General features: G+C 30.8%; 3 protein-coding genes across 6 annotated transcripts; 1 reads left to right on the top strand and 2 right to left on the bottom strand.

Annotated features, from left to right (window-relative positions):
- The first annotated feature begins 303 nt into the window (after positions 1–303).
- LOC141452986 (telomerase reverse transcriptase-like) lies at positions 304–6488 on the top strand. Of its 3 annotated transcripts, none has more exons than XM_074125636.1 (10): positions 304–1129; positions 1787–2032; positions 2901–3109; positions 3182–3386; positions 3893–4069; positions 4372–4483; positions 4564–4717; positions 4783–5010; positions 5092–5351; positions 6234–6488. In XM_074125636.1, exons 1-10 carry the CDS (start codon positions 455–457, stop codon positions 6431–6433), a joined length of 2466 nt encoding a protein of 821 aa, XP_073981737.1. In that variant the 5' UTR covers positions 304–454; the 3' UTR covers positions 6434–6488. The 3 variants fall into 3 exon arrangements, with proteins under 3 accessions (XP_073981737.1, XP_073981736.1, XP_073981735.1); XM_074125635.1 differs by having other exon boundaries at positions 1787–2083; positions 4795–5010; XM_074125634.1 differs by having other exon boundaries at positions 305–1129; positions 1787–2083.
- Positions 6489–7504: 1016 nt separating this feature from the next.
- On the bottom strand, positions 7505–11813 carry LOC141452989 (PIH1 domain-containing protein 1-like). The gene is made up of 7 exons (XM_074125641.1): positions 11613–11813; positions 11430–11538; positions 9792–9977; positions 9511–9666; positions 9064–9410; positions 7966–8109; positions 7505–7857 (listed from the first exon to the last, which is right to left on the bottom strand). Exons 1-7 carry the CDS (start codon positions 11673–11675, stop codon positions 7828–7830), a joined length of 1035 nt encoding a protein of 344 aa, XP_073981742.1. The 5' UTR covers positions 11676–11813; the 3' UTR covers positions 7505–7827.
- Positions 11814–12715: 902 nt separating this feature from the next.
- LOC141452988 (phosphatidate cytidylyltransferase, mitochondrial) lies at positions 12716–13834 on the bottom strand. 2 transcript variants are annotated; one of them, XM_074125640.1, is made up of 2 exons: positions 13240–13834; positions 12716–13161 (listed from the first exon to the last, which is right to left on the bottom strand). In XM_074125640.1, exons 1-2 carry the CDS (start codon positions 13832–13834, stop codon positions 12797–12799), a joined length of 960 nt encoding a protein of 319 aa, XP_073981741.1. In that variant the 3' UTR covers positions 12716–12796. The 2 variants fall into 2 exon arrangements, with proteins under 2 accessions (XP_073981741.1, XP_073981740.1); XM_074125639.1 differs by having other exon boundaries at positions 12716–13834.
- Between the last annotated feature and the right edge of the window lie 6 nt (positions 13835–13840).

Raw genomic sequence — 13840 nt, 5'->3', positions numbered from 1 at the left:
TTACCACAGTGTGAAGGAAAATATCAAATTGTCAACGAATTCCTTATTACAAAAAGATTGAAAATATTTTAGGACAGAATTTAACAGATTGATTCGACGATAATTACAGGCATTCATAGAGTGATGTTCAACTTGCAAAAATAATTTTGAATAAGCAGTAAGGTTAATACATTAATCTTGCTTTTCTTCTTTAGCTCGGAGGGCGTCGCAAGTTTTATTGCCTAGACCTAGCAACAGCATCAAAAAAAATTTATCGATTACAGATTTCGATACAAACATTCAACATCAAAAGAAATTATACTTCAGAACCAGTATTTTAGTGTTTTACTATTTGCCGTGTTAAGTTCCCGCCTTAACTCGTAGTATTTGATTGTAGATTCTTTAATTAGAAAAATAATACTGTTTGCTAGATCTTGGATTTTTCTATAGCTTAGTTGTTAATTGTTCATTTAGCATGCAAAGTTTATATGAATTTCTTATTTTAAATGAATTCAACATACTCAAAACTTCTCTGGACTCACGGTTTAAACATATTTTTTTGATAGCCAAATCTTTTTTACCGCCTATTGTAAGAACCATTGATCTTACTGTGTCATGGGAGTCATTTTTAAATATGAGAAAAAATTTTGTTACACGATTTAATCAGTGTATTGCTGAATATTTCTGTGATAAAGAGTGGTATTTCTTATCAATAAAAGAGACCTGTTTATGGAGAGAACTGTACTCTAATCTTGGCGTAAATTTCATGAATTATTTGTTCAATGAATGCAAATTATTTTTAGAGTGGCATGAAGATCGATTTATAAATATTAGTCTGAAAGCCTATTTACCGTCCAAGAGAAACTGGCCAGTTGTAGAAAAAAGGGATGTTAAAAGAAGGTTCTCTTACGACCATCATATTAATATTTCTCGCAGAAAAATGTTGTATAACAACATAATAAAAGATGGTGAAAAACTACTCATCCAGAAAAAGAATATTTTAGAGGATGTGCTTAAACAAGATGTTGGGCGGGACATTGAATTTAAACTAAAACGCACTAGCTCAATTGCGAAGCTTGAACAAGTTGGAAAAATGGGCATGACAGTTCGTCAGATCCGCAAACTTTTAAAGAACTATTTACCCCAGAAGGTAAGTGTACAAGTTGAATGTTATTTAGTTTATTATATTTTTCTACATTTTACTGTGGAAGACTAAATTAAAAAATTGAAAAATATTACTAGTTTCCAGCGGGAAAAATCTTAACATTTCAGAAAGTGTGCTTTATTTTGAACTCCAAAGTTGATAACTGAAAGGTAAGATACTAATTAAATGATGAGGTAAATAATTTCAAGATCTCATCGGAAACCAAGCAGGACGAAATGAATTTGCTTGAGATATGTTCACCATAAAATTATTCATGAGTAATGGTATATAAGAAATTTAATTTAAAAAATTCTAACACTCAACGGTTATCTAAAATTTCTCTAATGAAGATAGTACATATGTATTCTGAAAATTACTTGAAATCATTTTATATTAATCAACCTCCGGCAGACGGTTTTACCATGCAGTAGAATGTGTAGAAATTTATTACTTTTGTATCTATTATTTCATTTTGTAATTAAGAATTATTATCCTTTTTTTACTGTGAGCTAAATTGGAATTTATCCATTTTTAATGAGCATAATTTAAATTGATTATCTAAACATGATTAATTGTATTCTAGATTAGAGCTTTACTTAATTATTTAATAATGTTCATAACTATTTTGTTTTCAAATAAATGAAATTGAATACATTTTTACAGGAAATTGTAGTGCCAAAGGAAATGGTGCTTTCATTTTTACAATACATATTGACAAAGATTATACATCACAGAATTTTCAACAAGCGTGTACATTTTGATAGATTTTTAAAGAATATTTCGCTTATTGTAAAAAGGGATTTAAGCCACACTATAACGCTTGGTGAATTACTTGATGGAATGATTGAAGGAAATAATCTAGTATTTCACAATTTGTGTGCAAAGACTGTTTTATGGCTTGTTAACGAGGTGATACTCAAAATTATTAGTTACTGTTTTTATGTTACCGAAAATAATAAGGTAAGCTCTAAAAATATGATATAGTACTTTTAAGCGTTTTCCAAAATCATTTGAAATAAATATGATATTAGGTAATAATGATTAGTAAATTAGAATTCAATAATTTTATACATTAGTCACTAGTTAGCGGAGCGGTTAGAGGTGAGGCCTTCAAAGCTAAGATATTGTAAGAATAGCCTAAAGTATTTGTTTATTTTTGCTATTCAATCAGAAGAAAGACCAACACCAACGATATTTATCTGCACCTCGCCATAAATGGACGTATATCCGTAAGTGGAAGTCCCAAGAAAGTTTTTGAAAAAGTTTGGCTGACTCGCAGAGCGTTGGTCTCCGTCAGTCAAGCTATGGTTGTGAATTTTTCATAGCCATAATAATAATTAGCAAGCACCGAAGTTGCATTTTAACACATTTAATCTCTTCACTTATAACTTCGGGCCTTTTTGTATTATGCGATTTCTATTCTCCTAATTTCTTTGATAAATATAGACATAACTTTTTATATCTTGCGAACCTGACGGTCGGTATCGACATTAGCTGACTTCGCTGATCATAACTTTGGTTTTAAGATCCATCTTAGCACCCTTATCGTTTCTATTTACGTGTGCCCCCACGTTGGTTTTAATTACAATTCCACTTATGTGAGTACCTTGTGATGTTAAAGACGATTAAAAATTTGTAACCTGCTATTGCATGAATAGAAGAAAAATGAAGAGGCGTCCTGTCCTTTCTGTATCTAGATCTCGGAACTCTGTTTTGTTATACTTTCAATGTGCATCTATATATTTAAGAAAATAAATGAAACAATTTTTTATTTTAGACAAAGGAACTTGATTTTATTCCTATTAGTCAGTGGATTTATTTAGAAAAACAGGCCTTGGAAGAATTGATTTCAAAAGGTCATTTACAGAAAGCATATTTAATGACAAATGTAATAGCCAAAGCTAAATTTGATCATAATGTTGTTTCTATCATACGTTTTATACCAAAAGACAATTGTTCTAAATTTAGGCCAATTATTTACAAAAGGTAGTTTACTACATAAAGATTTATTAGAATTTGAACGAAATTTGTTTATATAATGTGTTTAATTTTTTACAGTATGTTTCAAAAAAATACAGAAAAATTTGCCAAAATATGTAATATTTTTCTCAAACAGTTATTAGCTACAGAAAAAAAGACAGCAACGAGTATTACTACTAATATTCAACGTTACTGGTCAAATTTTGTGAACAAAATTGATAAAAAAGATCGTGTCTACTATGTGAAAACAGATATCAAAGATGCTTTTGGGTCAATATTACATGTAAGTAAACTAAAATTAGATATCGATTCTCAACTGAAAAGAAAAATTACTTTCTTTAGTAGATTAAGTATGTGGTTTGAATACCAAAAATCGAAATCTTGTAATCACTTGCAGTGAGTGTCAGCCACTGAAATTCAGTTAATTTTATAATCAATAAATTTTTCTGACATCGAAATTTAAAAGTTGCCCTAGTTTTAGAGATTCTCATAGACTACTAAGACTAATTAAGCAAAAAGTCTAGTTAATCTCTAATTATTGGGTGCCTCAAAAACTCCTTTTGGTAGCGAGGCATACTCTTTCTGGCCAAATCCTGTGAAATTCAGAGCAATTCTAAAATCTTGATATACTGGAAATAAGAAAGCAAATAAATGCTTGAATATGTTTCATTTGATATTTTTTTATCTCATCTTTGTTGTGTTGAAATGAGTGAGATAAAGAAATTTTTTCCCGCTTTATAAAACTTATTAACATTTTACACCAATACTAATATTACTAATATTTTTTAGGAAGTTTTAAAGGACATTTTGATTAAATTATTCGATAAAATCAAGACCCCGTATTTGACTCTTGCCCAGTTTGAATGTGCAGGAATTGGTAGAAATAGAGTGACTATCTGTGATCAATTTTCTGAATTGCAGCTGTCATTTCCAACAATGATAGCAAGAGAAACAACTATTTCGAAGGTAAGAAAGAGAAATAGACTCTTCTATTTATGAAACATAATATTTATTAATGATTAAGTGAAACAGATATGTTCCGATTTCTTAAATAATCTGAATTCGCACACTTTCTCTCTTGGCTAAATTATGGTAATTTAGATAAATTTTTGCTAAACAAATGGCTAATTTTTTAGTTATTCTTAATCTATCAGTAGGATACCCTAAAACTCTATTGAATTAAGTCAAGCTTATTTCCAGCTTCTTAATAAATCTCTTAAAATCAATTTTTCAAAATGATTTCTAATTCTTTAAAATATTGTTTTCAGAAAGTTTCGCTGGTTAAGTTGAAAAATTATATTTTGTATTACATTAATAACAGCTATGTTAAATTGAAAAATTTTCAACAGGCTTATCATTATGTAAAAGGGCTACCTCAAGGTATTTGTTTACAGGTATTTTTAGTCCATGCTGTACTCATTTTATTAAAAATCTGTTTAAGTAATTTTTAATTTGTTAAGGTATAAAACTATCATCTGCTCTGTGCGATTTATATTATAATGACTTTGATACTAAGTATGTGAAAGATCTATTTAATCCTGAAGAAGGAGATATATTGTTAAGACTCGTGGATGATTATTTATTTATAACAAAAAATCGAGATAAAGCAGCTGCGTGAGTTTTTCTCTGAAGTCAGATTTCTTTAGATTACCACATATTTTATTTCACATTGCCTTTAGGTTTTTGCATAGGATTACAAATTTTACTTCTAAATATGGTTTTGAAATTCAACAAGAAAAAACGATTTCAAATTTATTTAACGAACAACTCCTATCTAGAAATGAAATAGTGCCATACTTTGGATATTTATTTGACTTACAGAAGAAAACTATTTCATTAGACTTAAGTGTGTATGAAGGTAAACAATTTAAATCAACCATTTCATTCAGGACGGCCATAGATTTGAAGTAAGCCTAGATTTCTTTTTAATGTTTACACCTATTCTAAGAATAAAACATTTTCACATTTTTTATTAATTTCTTTACTAGGAGTTTTAAAAGACGTATTCTCAATTTAAGCGCTGTAAGAGTGAACAATATTCTTTTTGATGTTTCTATTTTAAACAAAAAAACACTACTGATCAATTTATACAAAACAGCATGTTTGCTCGCACTGAGATTTGATGCTATTTATTCGGAATTGTCTAAGGAAGAAGCAAATTTTAAAATCGTATTTGCAGTGCTTAAAAAGGCAATATCCACTTTAGTTATTAAAATATCTTGTAAAAATAGATTCTTGCTACGAAAAGGTGAGTGAAGTGTGTAACTTTCAATTTTGTAGTTGCTTAATAATCTAGGCTCAGTATAATTTTACTTAATTCTAAAATATACAGTGTTTATTCCTAAAATATAGTAAAATATTCGCAGTATTCTATTGCTGCCCAGAAGCAGCTGGCGCGATGCTAAAAAGAGATTAATATCCATTCTACTTTTTTGGCTCAAAAAAAGACAGATTTCAGGTTGGGTACTCTTAAGCTAGCACAATTGCGATTGTGTTGGCATATTGCTGGGTAGCAGAACATTACTTGCTTCTTTATTACGCATTCCCTTCAGCCGAAGTTCTATATCAACACCTGAAATGATACGCGATGGTGTGCGTGCACTATACTATCAAAAATGGATTATATTGTCTTCCATATTGAAGTATCACTCCTACCTTGGCTAGTATAGATTTGAAGGGAAATATTTTGCAAATGATTGAGGAATAGAGACGGGATGGTTTAGGGACATTGATAGGGTGGATCAGAAAGAGTATTTGGAAAGGAAAGCGTTAGGCAGGAGTAAGGCTGAAAATGGCCTGCGGAGATTTATATGAGAAAAGTTTACACGGCAACGGCCTTCGAATCAGGGCATCGGAGATGAATTCCTGGAGACTCCTTGAAAGGGATATTCATTTGAGAAACCCTCAGTAAGGATGAACGTATGTTTTAAGTATACAAATTATTCCCATTGCGTATACAGCTTGACGTGAAGGTATGGGAGCGCCATCCATTATCACACCAGAGTTAAAAGAGGTGATTAGTTGCCAAGATAATATAATCCTAGGTTACTTTCTTTTCATAACGATTAATACTACTACAAAAATGTAACTATATTTTTGAGACTAATTTTAATTTTTGTTATATCAACAGGTAATGGAAATTTGCGAGGGGTCCTAGCTTATTATCTCATCTTAAATACTTTTATAATCATACTCAGAATAAAGAATTGTTATCAAACTTATTTAACAAAATTACATGCCATGTTAATAAGTTTAAGAAAAAATATGACATCGAGTGAATGTAAACTTATAAAAAGAATTACTAAAAGATTACCGCTTTCAGTTTTGTAAAAAGCATATGTTCTGTACCTGTTTTATATAGAGGGAATAAAAGAAATTTTATTAATGGCGTGTTTAGTATTTGAAGATGTGTTTCCCTTTATCAAGTGATTTTTAGCATTGAAGCAAAATGTTTAATAAGACCTAGGATTGGGATTTTGTTAGTTTTATCATAAGATAGCATGAAAACATAATCATTATTTTAATATATAGTTCTATATATGCTTGAATAGAGATATAGGGAAAGTATTAGCTGAGTGGTAAGCGAACATTGGATTCTATCGCGGTGATCACTGGTTCAAATCCAGTGCTGGCTCTTCGATTTTTTTTCTTCCTAGGAGTTTCTTACAGCTCACTGTATGGTGATAGACAGTGTTTTCTGTAACGAGAGAACACTGTCCAGAGGCCGGCAGTGCAAGGAAAAAAGCTCCGGACGCCAATAACCTGATGCTTATTTCATGTTTTTAACAGTATTAACGAAATAATTAACTTGTTACACTACAAGTACAATTATTGCCAGTTAAAACTGTTCTTTTTCTGAAAATTATAAATAATTCTAACCGAAGAGTCCAACATGTCATTGTAATTAACCGAATAATAAAAAGAAATAAAAGAACCTTCAAAAAAGTACATTCTTTATGATAAAAAGGTAATTGCAGAAAGGCGAAAACGGAACTACAATATTCCACTACAAAAATTAATAGGATGAATTTTTGTATTTACATCCCGTTCAAGAAATTAATGATTTTTTAGGATTTGGCTACGTGAGCCTTATTTTAATTTGACTTTACAACACTTCTTTATGTATTTGCTCGCCTTCTTCACTATCCAAATTCTACCCTAACTACAGAGATTAACATCTCAAGACCCATAATTACTGTAAAAACCCTCCTTCCATTTGGAAAGAAATTTTCCAAGATTTGCTCTCTTCTAAAGATAATGCAAAATGCGCGGCCTGAATTCTTTTTAGATTTTCGGAATACGTCAGACTCTTGTGCTTGCGGCAAGATATAAGCCACATTTTCTAAAACATTTTTTTAAAGTATCTAAGGGATAGTGATAATAAATGTTTTATGAGGAGAATGTAGAACAAAAAATACAATACGTTTTTACTCTTGAATAATGATAAACTTCATCAATTATTTAACAATACAAAAATGAGAATTAAAACATTGCAATAATTTTTTTAATAAGTATCTGTTTTTTATCACTTCTCAAAGTAATGCAAAAAAAATAATAATATTTTTATATCCATAACACTATATGTAGTTATTGATTTGGCAAGTGGTAAAAATGGAGATTTTTTTATACATATATTAAAACAGAAAAGTAATTACAAGTAAAATTTACTTTAACTTAAACGTTAAATAAGGAAAAAATATAAAAATATATTTGTTTACTTGTTCTTAATTAGCTGGTAGATCAACCCTAAGAGTCTGTAAAAAAATATATATATACATTAAAATGATTTTATACCATCACTGGTTAAATGACTTAAAAAACTAATGCGTCAATAAAACAGTAAACAATCAAACGCAGATTACCTGAGTGTTGACGAAATATTTAGCTGTAACTTTGTCACGATTTACGTTGTATGGGAGAAAAAAATCTATCATTTCGTTTTTTCTCGCAGATCTAACTAGAATTCTATCTTCACCAACTTCAAGTTCCAATTCTTTACCTGTAAACTAATTCAGATACAAATCTAAGTCAAAATTATTATTGAAATATTCTAAAATTAACTCTCAATAAAATTACAATTTCTTTCCCCCGGCACTTCAACAGCTTGGTAATTAGTGCCGAACTACAACAATTCTAACAAATTTTATTCAAGTGATTTTTACTTTCTGTTACTCCAAGAAAGTAAGTTTTTATTAAATAAGAAGCAATTTCTAATGTAATGTAACCCCTTCAGAATAAGTTACAATCCTACTACACTATTATTGCAAAGTTAATGTTAAGCAAAATTATACATTTTTTTAAGGCAGTCCTTAAGGGCTGAGTCAAAGTCTCAGATATAGTGGAGGAGGTGGAATACGGACTTAACTAATAACTTTTTCTAACAAACAAGAAGTTGCTACTCGAATAACTTGAGCTGGAATTTTCCGTTACCAGTCCACACTCAACCGCTACAACAAACCATCTGCCTTATTAAGTACGTATATAAATATACTATATATAATGTATGAGTACATCATACATTTCATTTTATAACCTTTATAAGCATGAAGGTATAATATTTTTAGGAAAAATCACATATTAATATTCTTTTGTTCTAAATAATCTCATTGCAAGAACCAATAAAAAAACTGATGTAAGGCCTAACTTTCCCTGAATAAACAGTAAAATTGCAAATAGCAACACTTTTTGTATCTTTACGACTGAAATGTGAGTTTAAATATACAATGTACGATTAAGGAGGCAGGATACAAATAATGGTAATAAGTTCAGCCTTGTGAGAAATATTCAGTTCGAGTCTAGCGTGTCGCCACTTTTTATTAACTGGAAAATTTTAATAATTAAGTGTAATCTGCATCTCTTCCACAAAACGTAGCTTGGATTACGTAATGTCCCACCAGAGAAAATAGACAATTAATTTACTTTTACTCTGTGAACGATTAATGAATTTGTAGTCAACTCACTGCGGATATTTGTATAAAAGCTACTAGTCTTTCCAATGGGCCATTCCTCGGTGTCCTAATAAGTCTTACATTATTCATTTTATTAAGCGGCAGTTGTAAATCTTCAAGAGTTGAACAACTGTTAATATCATTTTTTTCTGCACTTGAATTATCTATTTCCATATCTTCTGAAGTAGATGTGTCTGGTAATTCTTCAATAAGAGGTTTTCTTTGAAATTTATTTTGTGGAACCAAAGAGGGATTACTGGGTAATTCTTCAATAATTTTCATAGGGGCAGACCTAACAGGTCGCTGTTGGATTCTATGCGATTGCAGTTTTCCAAAACATTTTCTATTCTTCAACGTCACTAAATAACAGATTACAATTTTTAAATTCCTTTAAAAATTATGAAATTTATACTTTAAACTTATAACAGACATCTCACAAATGCTTTTAAAATATCTCACCTACATCGTATTCCCTGTCAAATTGCAGTTTATACTTATCTTCAATTCCTTCGTTGACTACTGATATAACAAACTTTTTGAATAATAAATTGGTATCGATTTTGTTAAAAAAGTCTGTATTAATTGCTATGTCGTAAGCAGAAGCTAAATTCCCACCTGTAAATTGAATTGTAACAATTTTTAAAGTAATAATTCAAATTATCGTTTGAACAATAAAATTAAATTCCATGATGTTTATTATAAAGCAGAAAAGTTATTTATTAATTAAATTAATTACAAACTTTTATCACTTTCTACATGAAGGTCTCCAATACTCATCGGTACAGTATAAGTGCTGGGATCTTCTGAATCAAGCAATTCGATTAATTCCTGTTCGGAAATATCTCTAGGTGCAGGTATTTCAGCGCAATGGCAAATGTTAATAAATACCTTATCACCTTCAACAGTTCGCAGCTTCATTACAAAACCTTAAAATAAAACAAAAAATCATTTTAAGAGCCTGGGTAAGATTCTTTCTTCTATAAAAAAAAAAAAATCGTTCATTAGTTTTTATGGGGGCAATGATGCGAATAAAGACGAGATTCATTTCGTCAACTGGAGCTTATTCATAAAGTATGTTGCACCCCAAGAAAAGACATTACACTTGCAATGAGGAAAATTCAAATTTCGTCAGAGGTAACGAAATCGCTTGAAGAAGTTGAGAGTGAACACTGGTTTTTATTTAAATCAAGGAAGAATTTATTTATGTTATTAATAAAGCTGTCCGGTAGGACAGTTGTATAAGGGTTGATTGTCAAAAACTGTACGAAAAAACGTAACGTTGAAAAATACCCAACTTTGACAATTTTTTTCTCTTTTTCTATAAAAGATAAAATTCCCAAATTTTCTTTATAATATAATTATATTTATACAATTTATAATTTTTTTGCAACAACATAGATTAAATAGATTTCAAGAAATAAGTTGCTAAAAATGAGCAAAAACTGCATTTTCAAAAATTGTTCTTGTTCATGTTGTTACTGTTACCTTTTTTGTAAACTGAGTAGTGCCTAAACGCGCGAACCGATTTTCATGAATGAGGTGTCATTTGATTCAGAATTTTATGTAGATGTGCCTTTTGGGGGTCACGAAGCTATGCATCGAATGGGGGAAAAGTTAGCCCCATGTATGTGAGGCCCTCTCAAAAATTATTATTAGTAATAACTCTGTAAATCATGGCCCGATTTTGATAAAATTAGGCAGGATGAAAGGGTTAGGGCTTCCCTACGTACCATTAAAGCGACGTTCTGCTCTTATACCTACTAAGGGTAATTTTGCAATGGGGAACCATTAAAAATTAACGTTTCGTGAACCTATTTTCTTCAATGAATGTTATTTGGTTAAAAAAGAGATGTAGATTTGAATTTTTATAGGTCTCAAAGCTGTGTATCTTTAGTAGAGGAGTTTGCTCCACGCTGGTCAGGCTCTCTCTAAAACTATTATTCCGATTTTTCTATAATTTAGCACGAAGCATCCTTAAGTGACTCTTAAAGTGCCATCATGCTCTTACACTACTTCTGCAATCGTTTAATTATTGACGTACGAATTGATTTGTTTTTATGAATGAATTGTATTTCATTAAAGGAACTGTCTAAAACTATCGGAGGTAGAGATGTAGCTTTAAATTTCATAATTCAAAATAACTTCGTTTCACCATTAATTATATTGGAAAAAACCCATATCTCTTAAAGACGATCGCAACGTCGTCAACATTTGTTTTAGATGACGCAATATCTTTATTCTTTGGTCTTGAATTTAAAAAAGTTTTTAAATGCATATTTCGAATCTGATGGAGTTCCGGACAATTTTTCTTACAGTAAGCAATCTTAAATAAGATTATTAGCATGCCTCGCTAAATACGATGTCAGGTCTACACTCACCAGGCTTAGGTACTACGGTCTTGAATGGTACTTCATTTGGTGTAGTGTTTTTCTTAGGAAAAAGTTGACTTAGAGGATCATCACTTTCATCGCTTGAGAGCGTTTTAACCTAAAAAAAATACGCTACAGATCAAATTAATCTACTAAATATCTTTATGTTGTATTAAAGAATGCCTTTATTACCCGAAAATCCAAATTTCTTTCAATAATACTGGGATCAACTTCTAATTTCACCAGATTATCCATTATTTTTTCTTACTTAAAATTTGTTTCCAAAATAAAGAATAACTTTTCACCATAGAAACAACTTAAACAGCAACTCCTATAAACAAAAGACAAAGGGTACTTTCCCTTTGAACACATTAATATAACCTTGAATGAAGGTTATGGCGGGATATCACTCAAGGAGGTAACAGTTCAATTGAAATCCACTCGTAAATGTTCTGCAAAAGTGCCAGCCGCACGTTCACTTAAGAGGATTTTACAAGTAACATAGAACAGCGAAATCAGCTAGTTCATTTATTAACATGGTTAAAAGCTTTCTGGATCATAAGATATAACTTCGATAGATTTGAGAGTTTAGACGTTTTATGCGCCATCAACACTGAATAGCAGAAACACGATAACTTCAAGTAAATCCAGACAAGAGTAAATTAAAAATAAGTGAATAAATTGATATTACGAAAAAAAAATGAAATTAAAAAATTTTATTCAACATACATATAATTACTGTATTTCTTTTAAACTTAGTTTTGTATTAGATAAAACCACAATTTATTATACCGGACTTTTTTTACGGTTTGCTCGCAAATGTAATTAATTTTTTTTTATAAAGGAGAGTTGACATCTGAGGTTATTAGCTCAATAGTTTATTTTCAGGGCACCTGGCCTCCAGACAGTGTATTCTCGTTGCAGACACTATCACCGGGCAGCGGCCCGTGAGGTGTAAGAGGTTCAAAGGATTCGCACCTGGGTTTTTCGCCTGTGAATCCAATACAGAGACTGTTTAGCAAATCCTAAGAGTATATACTTCACAGATATGTTTTTTATCATTGTTTAATTTTATGAAGGCTGTTTTTACTAAAAGCAGGTTTGTTCCAACAGATCAACAGAACCTCTTGCCAGCTTTGTGATTGCAAAAAGCTTGGAGCGTTGGCCGTGCCAGTAAATTAACGCCAATATTCCTCTGAATGCTCTAAGAACAAAAACCTGCCAGAATAAATCTAGGAGAATGAAATATTTTAAAATTTGTTTAAGTGATAAGGAAATTTTTTGAAAGACAAATATCCATGTTAAAAACAAGTGTAATATCAATAGACAAATTTTACAAAAATAATGACTAGTTCTAAACATTATTCGTTTCCATTTTAATTTTGTTCTCTGGCTTTTACCATTCTCGTAATTTTTTTATTACTGTATTGTAGAGATTTCTTAAAACCAGCAGTAAACAGACCTTTCAAGCTCTGCTCAATACTAGATTTCAATACTACCATTTTCAAACAATTAGACAGAATTTGTCCAATGTCTGGATCACATGCCATATTCTTCAGAACATCTTCACTATCCTTTCTTCGCCAGCTAACATGAAATTGCCAATGCTTGATCAACGCTTTCTGGGGAATTTTAGGTAACTGGAAAAGATGATACATTCTATTGCGTGGACTTGTATCTTGGGTACATAATTTATCAGGCGCCTCTTTATCGGGAATCTCAACAACATCGTGAAGTGTTCCTAGAAGAGGACCGTATAGCTTACAAAATTCCGGAATTTGTTTTTCAACAATGTTAATAACTTTATTTTTATCCTCACCATAAATCATACGAAAGTCCCCATTGTAGGATAAATCTGCTATTTCTAAAAAGAACTCCATTAAAGTGAAGTTCTCAGGCAGCATAATAAGTGCAGCATGAATGGCACTCATTAAATTTTGCTTAAGTGCTGTTGTTACAGGTCCAACTGGAGGTTCTACAAACTTCACAGGTTTATGTAACCTACCGGATAAATATAAGTAATTCCAGTCATATAGATCATTTATTAAATCCTCTTGGTTTACTACCCCGTATTTGAACATTATCCCTTCCTTTTCAAATGGTATTAAAGTATTGAAATACACTTTTGCGGGCCATTTTTCCTGTACTATAGTGATAAACTCATGCCCAAAATATCTTAAAAATGAATAATGACCAGGATTCATGCGTAAATTCTGGTTATGAAAATTTTCACTTTCATCTACCACAAAAATCATATCAATCATTGGCTTTTCCTGCAGTTTAATACCTCCTTGAGGAAAAACGGCAGATCCATAGGCAAAACTAAATTTAATATAGTTTTGAGGGAAATGTGATACTATTTTCTTATAGACTGGTTCAACTAAGGGAACTAAAGATTTCACACTAGTTGTCATGACTTT

This window comes from Rhodnius prolixus, unplaced genomic scaffold, assembly GCF_049639745.1.
Source record: "Rhodnius prolixus isolate KJV_2025 unplaced genomic scaffold, Rpr scaffold_3, whole genome shotgun sequence".
Classification (NCBI taxonomy): Eukaryota; Metazoa; Arthropoda; class Insecta; order Hemiptera; family Reduviidae; genus Rhodnius; species Rhodnius prolixus.
The sequence above is the reverse complement of the archived record's forward strand: the minus strand, read 5'-3'. Positions and strand labels throughout refer to the sequence as shown.